The 23,846-nt window shown below is 37.7% G+C and overlaps 2 protein-coding genes across 4 annotated transcripts in view; both read left to right on the plus strand.

The window, feature by feature from the left end:
* Positions 1-23,846, plus strand: part of ADGB (androglobin) — a 161,532-nt gene that overhangs the window by 104,475 nt on the left and 33,211 nt on the right. For all 3 annotated transcript variants that reach the window (XM_025422508.3, XM_025422506.3, XM_025422507.3), the window contains exons 24-27: positions 9,615-9,749; positions 10,283-10,436; positions 14,063-14,250; positions 19,353-19,537. In XM_025422508.3, the coding sequence (XP_025278293.1) occupies positions 9,615-9,749; positions 10,283-10,436; positions 14,063-14,250; positions 19,353-19,537 (662 nt within the window). The remainder of the gene's footprint in view (positions 1-9,614; positions 9,750-10,282; positions 10,437-14,062; positions 14,251-19,352; positions 19,538-23,846) is intronic.
* LOC112644265 (NADH dehydrogenase [ubiquinone] 1 beta subcomplex subunit 5, mitochondrial-like) lies at positions 3,205-3,876 on the plus strand. Its single transcript, XM_035707960.2, has one exon. The coding sequence runs from the start codon at positions 3,220-3,222 to the stop codon at positions 3,787-3,789; it is 570 nt and encodes a 189-aa protein (XP_035563853.1). The 5' UTR covers positions 3,205-3,219; the 3' UTR covers positions 3,790-3,876.

Below are 23,846 nucleotides of genomic sequence, written 5' to 3' on the forward strand. Positions count from 1 at the left end.
GAAATAAAAAAACCTCCAAGGGGGAGGGGCCTGCGAGGAGCCGGGCTAAGGCCATGCGGCGAGAGCCCCCAGGACAGGAGAGCCCAGGCCGGGAGAAGCAGGAGCTTCACCAATCTTCCTGGATGGAAAGGGGCTCGCCGGGAGCTCTGGCAGGACCCCGGGGGGGGGGGGAATGCCCTGAGGCTCCCAGAGCACTAACAGAGCACCTGCGCCCGGGGGAGAGCGGCCACACCCCGCAGCGGAGCTCCCTAAAGGGCTGCAGGGCGCGCCCGCCGGGCCTGGAGCAGCTCGGAGGCGGCTCCACACAGAGGGGGCTGCGGGCCGGGAGCGCGATCCAGCAGCGCAGGCTCCGGAGCCCAGGGCGCCAGGGGACACAGCCCAGGATCTAGTGCTCCCCCGCCACCCCCGGGACAGGCGGAGGCCGGGAGGGCACAGGACAGTGAGGACGCTCCTGCCCCCAGCGGCCCCGAGCTGTGTAGAGCAGCGCCCCCCGCCCTGGAGCGTCAGGCCCCCGCAGACCCAGAGACTGCGGTGGTTGCTGCTGGAGCTGACTCCAGGGCTGGAGAGCTGGCCGCTGCCACTGTTGCTGTTCCTCCTGGGACACCTTGTGCCTGGGACTGAGGGGGGCCGCCAGGGAGCAGGGGCCTCATAGGATAAACAGCTCCCAATGATCCGTGCACCTGGCAGGGGGCAGGGCAGCTCCCCCAGGTGCACACACCTGAGAATCAGCACAGCAGGTCCCTCCCCCAGAAGACCAGTTGGAAGGACAGGAGAAGAGCAAGTTCTTGACTGAGCAGCGCAGGAAAGTTCAAGGGAAAGTCTAGGGACTTACAATATATAGAATCAGGGGATACCCCTCCTTGTTTTTTGTCCCCTCCCTTTTTTCCCCCTTTTTCATTCCTTTTTCCAGTACAACTTGTTTTTAGCCACTCTGCACTGAGCAAAGTGACTAAAAGGAAGAACTCACCACAAAAGAAAGAATCAGAAACAGTCCTCTCTCCCATAGAGTTACAGAATTTGGATTATAATTCGATGTCAGAAAGCCAATTCAGAAGCACAATTATAAAGCTACTGGTGGCTCCGGAAAAAAGCATAAAGGAATCAAGAGACTTCATGACTGCAGAATTTAGATCTAATCAGGCTGAAATTAAAAATCAATTAGAGATGCAATCCAAAATAGAGGTCCTAAGGATGAGGGTTAATGAGGTAGAAAAACGAGTGAGTGAAATAGAAGACAAGTTGATGGCAAGAAAGGAAGCTGAGGAAAAAAGAGAAAAACAAAAGATGAGGATAGGTTAAGGGAAATAAATGACAGCCTCAGAAGGAAAAACTCTACATTTAATTGAGGTTCCAGAGGGCGGCGAAAGGGACAGAGGTCCAGAAAGTGTATTTGAACAAGTCATAGCTGAGAACTTCCCTAACTTGGGGAGGGAAACAGGCATTCAGATCTAGGAGATAGAGAGATCCCCCCTAAATCAATAAAAACCATTCAACATCCTGACATTTAATAGTGAAACTTGCAAATTCCAAAGATAAAGAGAAGATCCTTAAAGCAGCAAGAGACAAGAGATCCCTAACCTTTATGGGGAGAAGTATTAGATTAACAGCAGACCTCTCCACAGAGACCTGGCAGGCCAGAAAGGGCTGGAAGGATATATTCAGGGTCCTAAATGAGAAGAACCTGTAGCCAAGAATACTTTATCCAGCAAGGCTCTCATTCATAATAGAAGGAGAGATAAAGACCTTCCAAGATAGGCAGAAACTGAAAGAATATGTGACCACCAACCCAGCTCTGCAAGAAATATTAAGGGGGCCTCTGTAAAAGAAAGAGGAAGTCCAAGGAAGCAATCCACAAAAACAGGGACTGAATAGGTATTATGATGACACTAAATTCACATCTTTCAATACTAACTCTGAATGTGAATGGGCTTAATGATCCCGTCCAAAGGTGCAGGGTTTCAGACTGGATAAAAAAGCAAGACTCATCTATTTGCTGTCTACAAGAGACTCATTTTAGACCTAAGGACACCTACAGCCTGAAAATAAAAGGTTGGAGAACAATTTACCATTCAAATGGTCCTCAAAAGAAAGCAGAGGTAGCCATCCTCATATCAGATAAAGTTTATCCCAAAGACTGTAGTAAGAGATGAAGAGGGACACTATATCATACTTAAAGGGTCTGTCCAACAAGAGGACCTAACAATCATGAATATTTATGCCCCGAGTATGGGAGCTGCCAAGTGTATCAATCAATTAATAACCAAAGTTAAGACATACTTAGATAATAATACACTTATACTTGGTGACTTGAATATAGCTCTATCTACAATCAGCAGATCTTCTAAGCACAACATCTCCAAAGAAAGAAGAGCTTTAAATGATACACTGGACCAGATGAATTTCACAGATATTTACAGAACTTTACATCCAAACGCAATTGAATACATATTCTTCTCAAGTGCACATGGAACTTTCTCCAGAATAGACCACATACTGGGTCACAAATCAGGTCTTAACCAATACAAAAAGATTGGGATTGTCCCTGCATATCTTCAGACCATAATGCTTTGAAACTAGAACTCAGTCACAAGAAGAAATTTGGAAGGAATTCAAACACGTGGAGGTTAAAGACCATCCTGCTAAAAGATAAAAGGGTCAACCAGGAAATTAGGGAAGAATTAAAAAGATTCATGGAAACTAATGAGAATGAAGATACAACTGTTCAAAATCCTTGGGATATAGCAAAAGCAGTCTGGATGGGGAAATACATCACAATACAAGCATCCATCAAGAAACTGGAAAGAACTCAAATACAAAACCTAACCTTGCACCTAAAGGAACTGGAGAAAGAACAGCAAATAAAACCTTCATCCAGCAGAAGAAGAGAGTTAATAAAGATTCGAGCAGAACTCAATGAAATAGAGACCAGAAGAACTGTGGAACAGATCAACAAAACCAGGAGTTGGTTCTTTGAAAGAATTAAAAGATAGATAAACCATTAGCCAGCTTTATTAAAAAGAAGAGAGAGAAGACTCAAATTAATAAAATCACGAATGAAAAAGGAGAGATCACCACCAATACCAAGGAAATACAAATTATTTTAAAACTTACTATGAGCAACTATATGCCAATAAATTGGGCAATCTAGAAGAAATGGACGCATTCCTGGAAAGCCACAAACTATCAAAACTGGAACAGGGTCAATTGCCCAGAGTAGCCATGGCGGCCATGAGTATACTGCAGCGGGCTTCGGTCACTGCAGTGGCCACTTTGTCGGGCCGCGGGCTCTGTCCTCGTCTTGGATGTGGGGGTTTCCTCACCCGTGGCTTTCCGAAGACTGTCGCTCCTGTGCGACACAGCGGAGACCGTGGGAAAAGACTGTTTATCATCAAACCTTCTGAATTCTGTGACAGGCGTTTTTTGAATTTAATGAAATTCTACATTTTGTTGACTGGGATTCCAGTAGCAATTGGCATAACTTTGGTGAATGTATTTATTGGTGAAGCTGAGTTAGCAGAAATTCCGGAAGGTTACATCCCAGAACACTGGGAGTATTTTAAGCATCCTATATCAAGATGGATTGCCCGAACTTTCTTTGATAGCCCTGAAAAGAATTATGAAAAAACAATGGCTATCCTTAAAATTGAAGCTGAAAAGGCTGATTTACGGTTAAAGGAGCTGGAAGTGCTAAGGTTGATGCGTGCAAGAGGTGATGGTCCCTGGTATCAGTATCCAACTGTTGATAAGGCACTGATTGATTATTCTCCAAAAGCAACTCCTGGTAACTAATCTTTTACTTCTCTAATACAAACTGTATTCTCTTTAGGGGAAAAATCAATAAATATATTCTGTATTTTTGTTCACATGAAAAAAAAAAAAAACTGGAACAGGAAGAAATAGAAAACCTGAACAAGCCGATAACCAGGGAGGAGATGGAAGCAGTCATCAAAAACCTCCCAAGACACAAAAGTCCAGGGCCAGATGGCTTCCCAGGGGAATTCTATCAAACATTTAAAGAAAAAACCATACCTATTCTATTAAAGCTGTTCAGAAAGATAGAAAGAGATGGAATACTTCCAAACTTGTTCTATGAGGCCAGCATCACCTTAATTCCAAAACCAAAGACCCCACCAAAAAGGAGAGTTATAGACGAATATCCCTGATGAACACAGATGCGAAAGTTCAACAAGATACTAGCCAATAGGATCCAACAGTACATTAAGAAGATTATTCACCATGACCAAGTGGGATTTATCCCCGGGATGCAAGGCTGGTTCAACACTTGTAAAACAATAGATGTGATTCATCATATCAACAAGAGAAAAAACAAGAACCATATGATCCTCTCAATAGATGCAGAGAAAGCATTTGATAAAATACAGCATCCATTCCTGATCAAAACTCTTCAGAGTGTAGGGATAGAGAGAACATTCCTCAGCATCTTAAAAGCCATCTACGAGGGGATCCCTGGGTGGCACAGCGGTTTGGCGCCTGCCTTTGGCCCAGGGCGCGATCCTGGAGACCCAGGATCGAATCCCACATCAGGCTCCCGGTGCATGGAGCCTGCTGCTTCCTCTGCCTGTGTCTCTGCCTCTCTCTCTCTCTCTGTGACTATCATAAATAAATGAAAAAAAAAAAAAGCCATCTACGAAATGCCCACAGCAAATATCATTCTCAATGGGGAAACACTAGGAGTCTTTCCCCTAAGATCAGGAACAAGACAGGGATGTCCACTCTCCCCACTGCTATTTAACATAGTACTAGAAGTCCTAGCCTCAGCAATCAGGCAACAAAAAGACATTAAAGGCATTCAAATTGGCAAAGAAGAAGTCAAACTCTCCCTCTTCACAGATGACATGATACTGTACATAGAAAACCCAAAAGACTCCACCCCAAAATTTCTAGAACTCATACAGCAATTCGGCAATGTGGCAGGATACAAAGTCAATGCCCAGAAATCAGTGGCAGTTCTCTACACTAACAATGAGACTGAAGAGAAATTAAGGAGTCAATCCCATTTACAATTGCACCCAAAAGCATAAGATACCTAGGAATAAACCTAACCAAAGAGGTAAAGGATCTATACCCTAAAAACTACAGAACTCTTCTGAAAGAAATTAAGGAAGACACAAAGAGATGGAAAAATATTCCATGCTCATGGATTGGGAGAATTAATATTGTGAAAATGTCAATGTTACCCAGGGCAATTTACAGGTTTAATGCAATCCCTATCAAAATACTATGGACTTTCTTCAGAGAGTTAGAACGAATCATCTTAAGATTGGTGTGGAATCAGAAAAGACCCCGAATAGCCAGGGGAATATTGAAAAAGAAAACCATAGCTGGGGGCATCACAATGTCAGATTTCAGGTTGTACTACAAAGCTGTGGTCATCAAGACAGTGTGATACTGGCACAAAGACAGACACATAGATCAATGGAACAGAATGGAGAATCCAGAAGTGGACCCTCAACTCTATGGTCAACTAATATTTGACAAATCAGGAAAGACTATCCACTGGAAAAAGGACAGTCTCTTCAATAAATGGTGCTGGGAAAATTGGACATCCACATGCAGAGGAATGAAACTAGACCATTCTCTTACATCATACACAAAGATAAACTCAAAATGGATGAAAGATCTAAATGTGAGACAAGAATCCATCAAAATCCTAGAGGAGAACACAGGCAACACCCTTTTTGAACTTGACCACAGCAACTTCTTGTAAGATACATCTATGAAGGCAAGGGAAACAAAAGCAAAAATGACCTATTGGGACTTCATCAAGATAAGAAGCTTTTGCACAGCAAAAGAAACAGTCAACAAAACTAAAAGACAACCTACAGAATGGGAGAAGACATTTGCAAATGACCTATCAGATAAAGGGCTAGTATCCAAGATCTATAAAGAACTTATTAAACTCAACAGCAAAGAAACCAACAATCCAATCATGAAATGGGCAAAAGACATGAAGAGAAATCTCACAGAGGAAGACACAGACATGGCCAACAAGCACATGAGAAAATGCTCCACGTCACTTGCCATCAGGGAAATACAAATCAAAACCACAATGAGATCCCACCTCACACCAGTGAGAATGGTGAAAATTAACAAGGCAGGAAACCACAAATGTTGGAGAGGATGTGGAGAAAGGGGAACCCTCTTACACTGTTGGTGGGAATGTGAACTGGTACAGCCACTCTGGAAAACTGTGTGGAGGTTCCTCAAAGAGTTAAAAATAGATCTGCCCTACGACCCAGCAATTGCACTGCTGGGGATTTACCCCAAAGATACAGAGGCAGTGAAACGCCGGAACACCTGCACCCCAATGTTTATAGCAGCAATGTCCACAATAGCTAGACTGTGGAAGGAGCCTCGATGTCCATCGACAGATGATTGGATAAAGAAGATGTGGTATATGTGTACAATGGAATAGTACCCAGCCATTTGAAATGACAAATACCCACCATTTGCTTTGATGTTGATGGACCTGCAGGGTATTATGCTGAGTGAAATAGGACAATCAGAGAAGGACAAACATTATAGGTCTCATTCATTTGGGGAATATGAAAAATAGTGAAAGGGAATAAAGGGAAAAGGAGAGAAAATGAGTGAAAATATCAGTGAGGGTGACAAAACATGAGAGACACCTAACTCTGGGAAACGAACAAGGGGTAGTGGAGGGTTGGGGTGACTGGGTGATGGGCACTGAGGGGGGGCACTTGGCAGGATGAGCACTGGGTATTATGCTATATGCTGGCAAATTGAACTCCAATAATAAAAAAGAATCCTGGAATAATTCTGAGAAGGACAAAATAGCAATAAAGCAAAATAAAAATTAGGATTTGAGGGGAAAAAAATAAAACCATCACTGTTTACAGGCAATATGATTATATATGTAGAAAATGTTTTAAAATCTGCAGAAAAATTATTAGAATTAATGAGATAATTAAGAAAATTTGCTGGAGACAAGGTCAATATAAAATAACAATTGAATTTCTATTTATAAACAAGAGACAAAAAGAAAATTATATATAAAAATATATAAAAATATGAAGTAGCCTAAATATAATGAAAAAATTCACTATGAACCCAATATAAAAATTTTAAACACAGAGAAAATCCAAATCTGTATAGTACTCACCTAACCCTGGGAGTAAGTATCTCATTCACCTCACTCTAGTCCTGACCCACGGATTCCACCATTACCTCTTCATCCAACTTGACTAACTTTTGCTCCAGAACTTACTTTCTAAAAGGGCTATTCTTTTGCCTAAGATTCCAGTTGTACAGACAAACAAAGAGCACAACCTTTCTTTTCTAACTTGCTTTTGCATTGTGGGGAAGATCTCTGGGCCAGATTATACCTAATTTTCATGTAAATGAAGTGCTAAAAACATGAACTCTATCAGGGTATTTGAAGGTATCAGGTGTATTTGAAGGTGTAGGTGTATTTGAAACACAGCAGAATTCCATCAGGAAGTTGCTGTTCCTCTCCACGTGCTCTTTCCCCCATAGCCAACAGTATTTCTTAGAAACTCAGCAAATATCCATTACATAGGCCATGCTCTTTCAATATTTTGAGTTCTACACCCACATCTATTGGATGGATGGAACTGACAAGGCTGTCTTACCTTTAAATTTAAATAGCAGGGGCATCCAAAGCTGTGTAGTCTTGCTACCTGCCTCTTTTTTTAGTCAAGAGCACATCTTTCAGTGTAAGACCTAATGCTAACCTCAGATCTACTAATTATCAGATGTGTGATCTGAGATAAGTCTCTTAACCTCTTGGAAGATAAAATTAAATTTTATTAATAATATTTAATATTTTATTAATAATATTTAACATAGAGAAATAATTTTTATATAGAGAAAACAATATCTACCTCACAGTACTATTCCTTAATGAGGCTGTAAAGATAAATTAAGGTAGATCAAGAAAAGTAGTTAGTACAAGCTACAGATTAAGTCATTATAGAACATTAACTATTATAAATATTACTTTATAATTATTACTAATGAGGAACTTTGAGATCCTGGAATCCAGCTTTACATTCTCAGACCTTAAAGGGCAGAACTTTCCAAAGTGAACTTTGGACGAGGCTCAGTTTACTGATAATAACTTTCTTTCCGTACTATGATACAAAGTTAAAAGAAAACCTTTCAAGTCTGTCAGGAATATTTCTCTGGGTCATTCAAGGTGTTTCATATAGTACGTCAGGATTTTGATGGCCCTATATACATTAAAAATTAAAATTAAAATTTCGTGAGGCTTATGCAAAAGTGTAGAATGTATGATGGCAACAATGACTGGAATGCCTCTAAATCCCTCCCTTATCTTAGAATGGTGGCTGGTCCCATTACAGTCAATTCCCTAGGTAGCCTGTTTAGCTGCCATGTTGCCTCAGCCAACACCCACATTTGGCCAACACCCACATTTGGCCAACCCCATGTGATTGGCAGTGGTGCTCTGCATTGACAGACCATCATATTACAGTTCCTAACTAGGAAAATCAGGTTATTTATCATTTGAACTGGGGCACTTTTACAAAAGGAACAGAGGGTGCACTATTAATAATTATGACAGGTGTGTGAGTGCAAACCAGGACTGCCCCAGACAAACCAGGATATGTGGTCAATCTTTATTCTCATAACTTAGCTAAAGGGCTTAAAACTCTCCCAAGTATGAATCTGTCAATTTCCTCTCATAATCAAAGATCAGTGATCAAATGAAGCATGTGAATCCTGTCCCCCATAAGAATCTCCATGGCTTTATGTCTCACTGATGGTACAGTCAAGCCATCTACCTTCTGGAAGGCAAGAACACCTTTAGGTCTGTCTAGACCTCTAATACAGAACCATTTTCTATGGTCATTATGGCTTCCATCCCAGCTAATTTTATAGACAGTATACAAAAGATCTATACAGTAGATTCCTGGTGCTACTGAAGTGAGATCCAGTTCCTGGCAGTTGGAAGGAACAAACCTAGAGAGAGCATCTCTCACATCACTTTAATCATGTTCTGAAATATGCCACAGCTTTCAGGGGGGAAATCATGGAGAAACCTCAACCCATAATTCTTTTTACTAGTTATACACACCAGTCTCTTATGGGCCAGAAATCCATTCTGTCCTTGATTATGGCCTTAGTTTTTTGTTTGTTTAAATGGGTTTTTTTGTTTTGTTTTTGTTTTTACAAATCCATTCCTTACTTTAAACTCCATTCTCGTATTGATTCCCTATGTCAATTACAGACCTTCAGTTTTATTGCTACTTTGCCTGTTCCTGTTTTCCTACCCTTAGAGTCTGAGCTTTGGTGATGATTTCCCACCCATAAATTAAAATTACTTTCTTGATCATGAATTAAGTTCTCATTTGATTAAGAATTCAGATAACTTTAGAGAACTTTGAGATAATCTTTCATGGTTGACCTGGAATGGGCTCCCCTACTTGGGTGCCATGCCCTATGACCCCCACAACCTTTGATCAAGGACTCAATCCAGCCAACAATAGACTGTAATATTTTGTTATTTTGCCTACTTTTTTTTTGGTAAATAAAATTTATTTTAAAAGTTGCCTTTGCCATTGGAAATTAAATTATTTTTACGTTTCTAGACTAATGTTTAAAAGCAAGTGCAAGTCTATTGAATATTATCCATGCTATCAAGATGAAGAAACTAAGATTGTTTTTGCTGACTATACTGTGACTTATGCAGACCAACTACCAAATACTTGGTTTATAGTATTCAGGTGAGACTATCATAAATTGGCATACAATGTCTTCTTCAAATGACATGTAGTAGTATATGTGTAGAGTTTTATTTATGGTAGCAGTGAAAGTATGAACTTCTAGGTTGCTTTCACAACTTAGTACTTCCTCTCCATCTGCTATGCAGAGATGAGATATTACAGAAATTTTATCCATGTTTATTTAACTAAAATATGAAAAATGTGAAGTTAATTAGCATTTTTATGAGTATGATAAACATAGTCCATTGATGTGCTATCAGTATAGAAAGAAATCATTTAATTTCGAAGCAATATCATATTAGGTGACAGTCACAAATTATTATAAAATGGAATTTCTTAAAGGCTTTACATTTACATAGCAAAAGAGTATATTCAAAAAAAACAAGAGTATATTCATGATTAAAAAAAAACAACAACATGTATGCTTTGTAGTTATTTGTAACTTTAAACTTACTTTTTTATTTCTTGCATTAAACCTAATTTCAAACTTTCTGATTCATGCTAAGAGAAAGTTCATGCTTTTGTAATTACAGAGAAACATTTTTGGTTCCTCAAGATATGATTTTGGTTCCCAAAGTATATACTACACTTCCGGTCTGCATGCTTCACATTGTTAATAATGACACAATGGAACAAGTGCCAAAAGTGTTCCAAAAAGTGGTGCCTTATCATTATACCAAGAATAAGGTAGGTGCAAATTTTATTCTTTCCATATGATAGAATGGCAGCGAGAACCCAGCACCTTATAAGACTCCAGGAGAAGATAGAACAGATGTGCTTTTTCAACCTACTTATGAGAGGAATAAAGTCCTGGTCTTTTTCTACAAAAGTCCATTTATTTGACAGCCCAAGGTATTTAATGTGAGTGCTAGAATATTCACCTCTCAGCTCTCTTTTTTCTTTTCTCCAAAGAGGATATGACAAAAAGAAAGCACTGGAAATTCTTAGTAAAATCAGAAAATCATAGAAACCCTTAAAACGGGGATCCCTGGGTGGCGCAGCGGTTTAGCACCTGCCTTTGGCCCAGGGCGCTATCCTGGAGACCTGGGATCGAATCCCAGGTCGGGCTCCCTGCATGGAGCCTGCTTCTCCCTCTGCCTGTGTCTCTGCCTCTCTCTCTCTCTCTCTGTGACTATCATGAATAAATAAATAAAATCTTAAAAAATAAAAGATTAAAAAAAAAAGAAACCCTTAAAATGGAAATGGAGGTAAAGGGCTCAGTGAGTCCTATTCTTCAACCAAATCGATCGGTTGTTTCAGTTTCCCACTGGGTTTTATTACATCCCTAAGTATTTCAAAAGATTGTGATTACATCACCACTCACCGCGCCCCAGCCCGTCTTTTCTAGGCTACACAAATTTCTTACAAAGCACTTGGCATATTATTCCTACTGCATGATAGATCCTGATTTCTAGTGATCCCACTCAAATTATGTTGCCTCTCTATTAGAATCTCATCCTTGTGTTTGGGGGTATTTCCTCTAAGAGGGAAGCATGACCAAAGATAGTATGCACCTCCACTGCAAACTGGGAGATTTGTTTTAGCTCTAATCTTTCATTCTTTACCTATATAGCTTTGAATCTTTTCATTTTTCTCTTTGAGCTATGGTTGTAATTGACATTCAAAGTTCATTTAAGCCCATGATCCTGTGCATTATTGTGCACAAATTAAGACATACCTATCTAATGAATACTGGTTTATAGGGATGAAGGATAAATTTTTAAAAATATTAACTTCATAAAAAACTGAATAACTCTTTTGAGTTGTTTTAGAGATTAAAAAAATGAAATTAAAAAATTTTTTAAGACTTGGAAAAGTTTTGGGGCACCTGGGTGGCTCAATCTATTAAGCATCTGCCTTTGGCTCAGGTCATGATCCCAGGGTCTTAGGATGGGCACCCTGCTCAGTGGGGAGCCTTCTTTTCCCTCTCCCTCTGCCTGCTGCTTTCTCTGCTTATACTCTCTCTCTCTCAAGTAAATAAATAAAATCTTAAAAAAAAAAAAAAACAACACTTGGAAGGGTTTTAATATTTCATTGCAAATCTTAGGAGCAATAGATGAGAGCAGTTTTAGGTTCACAGCAAAACTGAGAGGAAAGTACAGAGATTTCCCACATATGTCCTGCCCCCACATGTGCACAGCTACCCCCAGTATTGACACATCCCACCAGAGTGGCACATTTACAACGCTGATCATCCTACATTGTGTCCATCATAATCCCCCAAAGTTCATAGTTTATATTATGGTTCACTGTTCATGTTGAATATTCTATGGGTTTGGACAAATGTAAAATGACATGTATCCACTCTCATGGCATCATAAAGAGTCTTTTCACAGCCCTAAAAATCCTCTGTGATCCACATATGTATTCCCCTTCCCCCAACCCCTACCTATCCCTTATCTTTTTTCTGTCTCCATAGTTTTGTCTTTTCCAGAATGAAGTAAAGTTGGAATCATATAGTATGTAATCTTTTCAGATTGGCTTCTTTCACTCAAAAACATGCATTTAAGATTTTCTCGTATCTTTGTATGGTTTAATAGCTCATTTCTTTTTAATAATAATGTTCCACTCTCTGCTTGTATCAAAGTTGGTCTACTTATTCCTGTACTGAAGGACATACTGGTTGCTTCTAAGTTATGGTAATTATGAACAAAACACCTACAAACATCTGTGGACAGGTGTGGACATAAGTTTTTCACTCTCCTGGGTAAATACCGAGGAGCAGTATTGCTGGCCTGTATAATAAGAATATGTGTAGTTTTATAAGAAACTGCCAAAGTATCCTTCGAAGTGTCTGTACCACTTTTAATTCCCACTAGGAATGAATAAGAGTTCCTGTTGCTCTATATCCTCACCAGCATTTGGCATTTCAGTGTTAATGGATCTGGGCTCTTCTAATAGGAGTGTAGTAGTATCCCATGCTTGTTTTGGTTTCTCTGATAATAGTCCATGTGGAGCATCTTTTTTGTATGTTTATTTGCCATCTGTATATCTTCTTTGGTAAGATGTCTCTTAAAATTTTTTAATCAGGTTGCTTGTTTTCTTATTGTTGAGTTATAAGAGTTTTTGCATATATCTTATATGTGTCTTTTGCAAATATTTAAATATTATGTTACTATTACTCAAGAGTCTTGAAGTTGTGTAGAATAGTCAGGTCTCTCTTAAAACCCTATCACCTGTTTAGCTTTAGAATTTCACTTACCAATATCCATCTACCATTTTATAAGTCTTTTTTTCCCCTCTCAAACTTATTCTCTGAGCCTAGACAAATACACAGTTATATAATTTTATTTGCTTCTTAATGCATTAGTACCACAAACTCAAAAAATAATGAAAATAGCAATTATACTTTATAAGTAGAAATACTTTAGCATATATGATTTATCTTCCTTTATTTCCTTGCTCCAAACATAATGTCAAAGGGTCCTTATTGGTACTGCAATTCTCATCTCATTGTGGGTATTATAATTCTGGGTTATATCTGTAGATTTTTATTGCAATGTATTGAATTTGTTCTGTCTTATGTATTTCTAATTTTTGTTTCTGAAAATCTAAACACATCAGAGAGCTTCCTTTGCATTAGAATCAACTGGAATACAAATTATATTTTTCTTCCTTATTAGAAGTGTCTGGAATTATAAACTCAGAATTACTTTGAACTTTTGTATCTCGTTACGATATCATGCTCTTGCTTCACTGACATTTTAGCCAGCTGGATATCCAATTATGTAGAACCAAGTTATTATCCAGTATGATGTTATCTCAGGTTTCTTAGCTGCTTGTTTTCTCCAACCTAAAGAGCTCACCTCCATACTCATATCTGGGTTCCCTGGAACCAGATCTGTTGTTAACTTGATAGCTTTTTCCATCAATTGTCATCCCAAGGGAATTACATTTCCATAAATGTTTCTGCTTTTCTCATCTTGTATTGAAAAAAACAGGGACATCAGGTAGGAAGTTATTGGGCTTCTCTGAGGTGATGCAATGATAAAAATCTGCCTTAGGAAGCATTAGAAGAATTGGAAAAAACATACCAATCATCTATCAGAGTTACGCGCTTTGTGTTATAGCTTAAGAAACACACAAACAAAAATGTTAGAGTGACTCATTTTCTCTAAAAACACGTAAGATTCACTTTCTAAGAGGAATTTCAAAATGTAATGCTGATGATTTTTATTTATCAAGAGATATTGGGATCTTTACAAATATAAACATAATAAAGCATTTTAATTTAGTACTATGAAGTCATATGTTGTACCTTTGAGAGAACACTAACAGTATGACTTACTTCTGTCTAATTCTCTTTCCTCTAGAAAGGCTACACATTTGTAGCTGAAGCATTTACTGGTGACACATATGTACCATCCTCACGATGGAAACTGCGCCTCATTGGTTCCTATAATCCACTCCCATGCCTATCTCGAGAGTCTCCATCTAATACCTTCACCATAAAGGAAATCAGAGATTACTACATACCCAATGATAAGAACATTTTATTCAGGTATAAGTTATGACAGAAAGGGAATGCTCAAAATTGGCATTTTTTGCCAGCAGATGGGTGCTGACAGTTTGTCCTTCAGTGACAATGGCTACAGAGGTTGGGCCTCTAGATACACAGAGGGCTTGACCACAGTTAACTGTTAATATAGAAGTATATTGGGCAGCCCCGGATGGCTCGGCGGTTTAGCACAGCCTTCAGCCCAGGGCGTGATCCTGGAGACCGGGGATCAAGCCCCATGTCGGGCTCCCTGCATGGAGCCTGCTTCTCTCTCTGCCTGTGTCTCTGCCTCTCTCTCTCTCTGTGTGTCTCTCATGAATAAATGGATAAAATCTTTAAAAAAAAAATATATGGAAGAAAAGGTCATCCGTAATCAAACAATCTAGAAAACAATCCTCTTAGTATCCTGTTGTATTTTCTTAGCGTGTTTTTTTCCTAGTTATAGCCTCACATTATTAAAATCATAATATAATTAAAGTTTTAATCTGTCCTTATTTTTAAGATTTTATTTATTTATTCATGAGAGAGAGAGAGAGAGAGAGAGGCAGAGGCATAGGCAGAGGGAGAAACAGGCTCCATGCAGGGAGCCCGACGTGGGACTCGATCCCGGGTCTCTAGGATCACGCCCTGGGCTGAAGGTGGTGCCAAACCGCTAAGCCACCCAGGCTGCCCAATCTGACCTTTTTGCTTACATTTTAGTGTACGCATTTCCTAGTGCCATTAAGACATTTTGTGAACTCTTGTTCATGATTACATAGTAATCATTTGTAGGAAAATATTTGTTACACATTTTCCATTTCTACTTTTTCTATAGTATTAACAGAGATGTGATGGGCATATTTTATTGTAAATATTAAATTCTTGATTATTGTCTAAATATTTATTATTTTAAAGAGATTATATGTTTTAAAGATCCCATATGCACTAGTAAATTTGTTTTCTTTTTTTTTTAAGATTTTTTTTTAATTTATTTATTCATGAGAGGCAGAGACACAGGCAGAGACACAGGCAGAGGGAGAAGCAGGCTCCATGCAGGAGCATGATGTGGAACTCGATCCCGGGTCTCCAGGATCACACCCTGAGTGGAAGGCAGGCGCTAAACCACTGAGCCGCCCAGGGATCCCCATAAATTTGTTTTCTAAAGAAACACCTAAGTCTATTTGACAATACATGAACAAATATAATTTATTGTATTCTGGTTAATTTTCCCCTCTAATTCCTATTTATTTGGAATAGGGATAAATAAATAAATTTTATTATTTATTTATTTATTTATTTTAAAGATTTTATTTATTTATTCATGAGAGACACAGAAACAGGCAGAGACATAGGCAGAGGGAGAAGCAGGCTCCCCTTAGGGAGCCCATTGTGGGACTCAATCCCAGGACCCTGGGATCAGGACCTGAGCTGAAGGCAGATTTCAACCACTGAGCCACCCAGGTGCCCCTATTTGTATTTTAAAACTTTTTAAAAAATATTTTATTTATTTATTCATGAGAGACACACAGAGAAAGGCAGAGAAAGAAGCGGGCTCCTCACAGGGAGCCCGATGTGGGACTCGATCACAGATTCTGGGATCACGCCCTGAGCTGAAGGCAGACACTCAACTGCTGAGCCACCCAGGCATCCTCAAAACTTTTTTTTTTCTTTTTAAAAACATGCATACATTTTTCTAATGTAAAATAATCAGTAGCAAAATTAAATTACAGAACAATAGATGTAGTATATCCCAAACATATGTTTTGTTTTTATATTTGTTTCTATATTTTATATGTAGGTAAAAGCTTAGAGAAAATACTGAAAGAAAACTTTTGAACTGGGGGTAGTAGAAGGGACAGAAAATTTTCTTTTTAATCTCTCTGCTTCTTGGCATATATCTGCACTTTGGCTGTTAACAAAGAAAAGGGAAAAAAGGGAAGAAGTAGAAAGGATACATAACACCAATTAAAAATAACAATTGTGATAAGGTATTTTAACTACTCTGATAGGAAGCCACTGTATCACACTGCAGGGCCACTGCTAATAGATTAATGAGTGATATTTAACCTAATTACTAAATTAGTGCTAGAAGCTGGTCCTAAAACTGTCAATCTAAGTGTTGGGGTGGGGGTAGGGGGTGAAGAGGGAACTGCTTCATGAACATATGTGGAAGTTCAGAAATTAAGGAGTGTATGACCTTTTCAGGGAACTGAATACATTTGTTTGCAAATTGAGGTTCTAGGGGGCTATGGCAAACAGTAAGGTCAGAGAGGTAGGCAGAGCCCTTTCCTGAAGGGCCTCATAAGGCAAGAGATTTAGATTTTATCTGAGAGAAAAATATGCTCTGAGGAGTTTTAAGAGAAATGGCCATAATAGACTTGCATTAAGACATTATGCCTGCAAAGCTTGAATTGAAAAAAAAATATTTTTTAAATATAATTCCTAAGAGCAGAAAGGTTGTTATAATCATATTATTGTGAAATTATATGTAATCATAAATGGTACAGAATATGGAAGGAAAAAAAACAACTGCATTCAAAAAAAAAAAATACCTCACTCAAAAGACTGCAGTGTGTTGAATGGATGAAGGGCAGCATAGCTGGAGACAGAGAAACCAGTCAGGGAGAAGCTTTGAAATAACCCAGGTGTATGTTGACGGCAACCTGAAGCAGGTCAGTGGATTAGTTCACTAGGGCTGCCATACATGAAGTCCCACAAACTGGCAAAGCAGGAGGCTTCAACAATTGAAATCAATGTTCTCACAGTCTCACAGTTTGGGATGCCAGAAGATCAAAATCAAAGTGTCAACAGGGATGGTGCCTACTGAGGGCTGTGAGGAACAAGCTATTCCATCTTTCTCCTAGCTTCTGGGGGTTTTTGGTAATCCTTGGTGTTCTTTGACTTATAGACTTATCATCACGACTTTTGTATTCATCTTCACCTGGTATTCTCCTTGTGTCTCTGTTTCTGAATTTCCTGTCTCTTAAGGATATCTACCAGTTATATTGGATTAGGCACCCCCCCATGACCTCATCAATGACTTGATTCCCTTGGAAAGACCCTGTCTCCTAGAAAGGTGACATTGTGAGGTATTGCAGCTACTCCAGGGCTCCAACATAGCTTTTATGGAGTTACACAACTGAACCATAATAGGCAGTGACAGTGAATCTGAAGAGAAAAAGGGTTTTGAGATACTGAGAAAAGTCAAATTGACAGTCCTGGTTGGTTGGGACTCCTGGGGACTAACGGGGGATCAGTTGATCAACAAGTGTCATTTACTTAGTGGTGACAAGAAGAAAACCCATTTTCAGATTGAGCATTAGGAAGACAATTAGTTCATTTTTATTTATTTTTTATTTTATTATTTATTTATTTATTCATTTATTCATGAAAGACACACAGAGAGAGAGAGAGGCAGAGACATAGGCAGAAGGAGAAGGAGGCTCCATGCAGGAAGCCAGTCGTGGGACTCGATTCTGGGACTCTGGGATCATGCCCTGACCAAAGGCAGACGCTCAACCACTGAACCACCCAGGCATCCCAATTAGTTCATTTTTTAAATGTTAATTATTGGTAAGTCAGTGAACTGTCCAAGTGGTATTGCATAAGGAATTGGGCTAGAGACACAAATTTGGGAACCATTATTCTGTCTCTGCCCATGGAAATGCCCAGGAGAGTTTGCACCATGACAGTCAGACTTCAGACAGAATATTAAGATTCTCTGACACAGAAATGTCAATGGGAGAGAAGGTTAAAAAAGAAAAAAAAAAAAAAAAAAAACAGCTCCGAAATAGAAGGTACAGAAGTTGTTACAGTTATAGGAAAAGAGTTTTTGCAGAAGAGGGAAATGAGGGTTGACTCAACCTTGTCAAATTCTCTTAAGAAGTCAAGAAAGATGAGAACAGAAGTTTCTATAGGGTGGTGACAAGCTGCTGGAAGCTGGCAATAACAAGGTTAGCACTTCAGCTCACAGAGTAGAGTGCTGTGAGCCAATAGGAAGAGATGAAGTTGTGGATAATGGCAATCAACAATTCTCCCTAGATGCCAAGCTGGGAAGGAGTGAAAAAATTAGCAGAGGCTGAACCACAGTGTTGGTCAAAGTTTTTTTTTTTTTTTTTTTGGCTTGTTTTGCTTTGATTTTTTTGTTAAAAGGTGGGGTGAGACCTGCGCTTGTACAAAAACCAATGACAAGGAGGGATAAAGAAGGCGAGATTTAAGATACAGGAGAAAAACAAAACTCAGAAAACAAATTTCTAGAGAAATTGAAAGTTTTTAAGGTCCTGAGCATTTCTGAGGATTCACCTAAACTAGGAAAAAGAACACCCCAAAAATAAAAAGCCAAACCAAACCAAACCTCTCCGGTTTAATCAAGGAAGGGATTGGGATGGTGTTCTATTGCCTACTGCACATTTTGTTGTTTTGTAAAAAAATTCCCAACCTGTATGGTAAAGATTGAGAATATAGGTGGTGGGTACTAATTTTGATTTCTCTGTATTTTTATGAATCAAAAAAAACTCTGGTAAACAGTGGAACTTTGAAGGATGTTGCCAGTTGTTCAACTGCAGAGGAGGTTATGATGGAGAGGTTTGGTGTGTCAGTAGTTTGCAGATCTATCATATGCAAACTTTTATTTTTTTATTTTATTTTATTTTTAAATTTTTATTTATTTATTTATGATAGTCACACAGAGAGAGGGAGAGGCAGAGACACAGGCAGAGGGAGAAGCAGGCTCCATGCACCAGGAGCCCGACGTGGGATTCGATCCTGGGTCTCCAGGATCGCGCCCTGGGCCAAAGGCAGGCGCCAAACCACTGCGCCACCCAGGGATCCCTGCAAACTTTTAAAACATGGTTTTATAAGTGTTTATCATATCTAAAGAAAAGTTATATTTCCTGCTTGGGATCTGATGATAATAAATATCCTATACCTGTTTCATTTGACCATAGCATATTGAGATATTTTGTCAAAGTCTGTAATAGTAATAACGTTTCCAGGATTTGGGTCAATTTTACACACTGGTTTTACTTTTAGATTATCATATCATATCAGTAAATTATCCAGTTTCCTTTACTGACTTGAAGAAAAGATCAATAAATTACTTATAAGTAAAATGTTTTTCTTTATAGGTATTCCATTAAAGTTGCTTTGCCACATCCTGTTACAGTACAGGTACGCACATCCAAACCAGATGCATTCATCAAGCTACAGATCTTAGAAAATGAGGAAACTATTGTCAGCTCCATTGGCAAAGGCCAAGCTATAATCCCAGCAATTAACTTCTTGGGGAGTGAAAAAGTTGTGAGCTCCCAGTGTGAGTACGCCTTTTGCCTCTTTAAATTTGTTGTTTAGATCCAGAAATTGATATTTATGTTTACGTTACTGATTTTAAAATGTTCTATTTAAGATAAAATAGCAAATAAACATTTAAATCTATAGAAATTGGTATTATAGTAAAATATTTTTAAAAACTATTCCATTTGTGTGTCAAATTAGTCTCTGAAAGAAGATTGTTATAATTCTACTTTAAATATTTTATTACATGAGCTTTCTTAGAATTCTGAAAAAGATATAACATTTTTTATTATTTTGAAAGAATTTTTCAGTTTTTTTAATCCCTAATTCATTATTTTTAGAAAATATTAAAATTAACAGAACCTTTGAAGTCATGACTTTCAATGTAATAGTCACAATAATTATTAAATAATAAAGTAAAATTGTTTCTGAAGTAATGGAAAACAGAGATACTGAGATACATATCCAGTTATTTTAGTAAAGATTCTGACCATAAAAACAATACGTTGCCCAATGTAGAAAATTTTGAAACAGAAAATTATAAACAAGAGAACAGAAAATCCCTTATGCTTTTCCTGAATCCTGCCATTGTGTTTTTTAAAATAATCGATTATATCTTTTAAAGATTTATTTATATAGTTTTGAGAGAGAGAGAGAGAGAGCGCGCACATGTGAGCGCATATCTGGTGGGGGTAGGGCTGGAGGGAAAGGGAGAGAGAATCTCAAGCAGACTCCCCACTGAGCACAGAGCCCTACACGGGTCTTAATCTCACAACCCTAAGATCATGACCTGAGCTGAAATCAAGAGTCAGATGCTTAAGTGAATGAGCCAACCCGGTGCCCCTAAATAATTGATTATATCTTATAGTTAACCTTTGCATAATAATTTGTAGCCAGCATCCTTCCTGAATTCTCATTCCCAATAGTGCTTGCACTGATTAAGTGTATAAGCAAATTACTAAAAATAACTTTATAGCTATGTTCTGTCCAACACTTGTATGTTTCCTTTTTTTTTTTTCTTTTTTCTCTTTTTTTAGAATAGATGCACCCAAAGCAGGGCTCTCTTTACTTTTTCCTATTAAGCTTGGAAACAATGTGTGAGTTGTCATTGCAGCCCAAGGATATTCCCTTCCAATATGAATAAGAATTTGGAGGACCAGAGAATTAAAGACCTCATGCTGTGATGGCACAAACGTATTGCTTTAGGCACAGGAAAATGGGAAATGTACTATGTTACATTAGTAAGACTGAGCTTGAGTAAAATTGCAAGTTAAGCAATTCTGTTGATCCTGTCTCCTTTTCTCCCATTATTTGCTCTTCAGCCCTGAATATACCCAGGGTTGTTTCCCCGACTCAATTCACAGTACTACGGGTGGTTTTTCATTCAAATCTATCTGCAATCCATTTATCTTTTCCCTCTGATATCTTAAGACCCCTCAGAGTACTGTTAAATTTTGCTAGTCTGAATGATGTTCTTACTCTTTAAATTGGCTTTGTTTTCTTCATTCTAATCCAGTCTACACAGATTTTATAGCGTGCTTCATGCAAGGATGCATTAATTCCAAAACGTTAACAGGCACTTATGTACAACTGTCCTATGGTATTTGTGGTCTTATGTTTTTCTCTTTATATAACTAGTTAACCCCAACATTCTTCTCCAAATCCTTTGATTCAAATTAGTAGAGTCAAAAACTTTTCATAGTTTGTCACTTAGGTTATCATCATTTCACTTGAAAAATTACTATTTCCAAGAGACTTATGGATAAACATTTAAATAATTTTAAAGAAAGGGACAGAAACAGAGTAGAAGGATGATTGGAACAGAATTCAGAAATCCAAAATTATCAGCCATTATCCAAGATTGCTCTTCTTTTATAAAATATTTCTATTTTCACATTTGTATTCCTAGATGACTTTCAATACAATTTTTTTTGAATTCCCTTCAAACTATGTAAAAATCTATCATTTTTCCTTCTGATTGCCTTGACTATGTAGATAAATTTAAGGAGAAATGACACCTTTATAATATTGAATTTATATGCAAGTAAAGGCCATTTCTTTAAATTTATTCATGACTTTTTGTATGTTTCACAGAATAGATTTTAAAATTTCTCCATAGATATTGGTAAAGTTATTACTGTGAATTAGATTATTTCTTTATTTAGATTTCAAACAGGAGCCATCCTGTTTTAAAGGGATGCTATTAAGTTGTATGTAGGAATTATGTAAGTAGACATTGAAATTCCTTTTTCTTTCTAAATATTTTTCAGTTTCTTCTCTTGGAAACATATTAATTTATGAATTCTTTACAACTTGTATTTCTGGCATACCCCCACCAGAAGAACATGCAAAAAAAATGTATGTGTGTGCACGTTATATTTGTAGTAGAATAGGATATAGCAGACTATAACATTTATTCTGTAAGCAGACATTCTATTGTACTAAAGAATAAACTCTATTGCAACAATGTAGAAGGCTCTGAAGTGACCCAGTAACAAAATCTTAAATATAGGCCTCTTCAGGTTTTGCTTTATCTCATGGGAATTTTAAAGAATGCCAATATATTTCATATAATTTTCAGGAATAAAATCTTATAACAGTGCTCATACTGTAGGGTTAATATCAAATTTATAATTTTCTACATATTTTACAATCTAAGAAATTGAGTCTTTGAGGAAGTGCAATGGACTAGGGATAGTAAAATATTTTATTTGATATGGATGTATAAGGCTCCATTTTATTGATCTACCATTATTAATGTAATCAGTCTCCTACTGATAGTGATTTCTGACAACTTTAATTTTATATTTACACAAAGAATGCTGAGTTGTTTTGTTTAAACCTGTGTATAGAATTTTCTGAACATGTATAGGCATATATATCGGATAAATGCTTAGATGTAGAGCTATGAGGTCAAAGGGTACATACAGTTTAATTTTGGTATATATTGTCAAATTGCCCTCCACTAAGTTTGTGTAACCTTACCTTATTTTATCCTTTATTTTTATATATCATATTTTTGACTTGTCAGTCTGACTGCTAAAAATATTAATTTATATTATACTTAGAGTTAGTGAAGTTCAAGCATGTATGTTTTTATATATCTTATTTATCTTTCTTTTGTATTTTCTTTGTAAATTTTTCTGTGTGCTACGCCTGTTTTTCTATTGGAATTAGCTAGGGTTTTTTTCTGATTGATTTGTAGAGTTTCATATATTAAGGAAAATTTTCCCTTTTTTTGATATGTGGTTGAATGAATGGGTTGAATGAAGGATTTAATGGCTGAAGGAAGTAATGAATAAATTACTTCTCAAAGGTAGAAATGTTGTATCATTCATTCTTAACTTTTAATCAAAGTGTAATTTACATAGAGCAAAAAGTGCAAATCTAATTTGATGAATTTTGGTCAGTGCATACACTAGTGTGACCCACATCTCTAACAATATATAGACATTTTTATTACTCACAAAGATCTCTCAAGGCCGTTTCTATTCAATTCCTCCAGTCTCCAAAGAGGTAACCACTGTTCACATTTTCATCAGAGTAGGCTAATTTTACCTGTTTAGAACTTCATGAAACCATATAAGTTCTCTTTTGGCAGTGGTAATCTTTAGCTCAGGGTAATGTTTTTAAGATACATTCCTGTTGTTGCCACTGTATTTCTTTTTATATTATGGAGTACTTTGTAGAAGTATTATTATTAAATACTTTTCATTTGTTTTCATTTTTCTTGAATCAATACCCAGGAGTTGAATTAATGTGCCCTGGCTTGACATATGTATATTTTATCTTTTTTTAACTTGGCAAAAAAATTAATCAAAAGGACTATATCATTTTATACTACCATCAGCAAAGTATAGGAGTTCTGGCTTCTCCATATTTTTGCCAACATTTTTGTTAATGTTTTTATTTTAATCATTTTGGTGGGTATGTAGTGCTATTTCTTCGTGGTTTAAATTTGTTGACTAATGATGTTGAGCCTATTGGTCAAAAGCCTATTGGTGCTTTTTGACTATACATATACCATAATGAAGTATCTAATCATTCCAGCCATATATTTTTTAAAGATTTTATTTATTCATGAGAAACACAGAGAGAGAGAGAGAGAGAGAGAGAGAGAGAGAGAGAGAGAGAGAGGCAGAGACACAGGCAGAGGGAGAGGCAGGCTCCATGCAGGGAGCCTGACAAGGGTCTCCATCCTGGGTCTCCAGGATCAGGCCCTGGGCTGAAGGCAGCGCTAAACCGCTGAGCCACCCAGGCTGCCCTCCAGCCATATTTTTAATGGGTTGTCTTTTTTTTTATATATTCTGGATATGAATCTTTATCAA

Source organism: Canis lupus, chromosome 1 (genome assembly GCF_003254725.2).
Source record: "Canis lupus dingo isolate Sandy chromosome 1, ASM325472v2, whole genome shotgun sequence".
Lineage (NCBI taxonomy): Eukaryota > Metazoa > Chordata > Mammalia > Carnivora > Canidae > Canis > Canis lupus.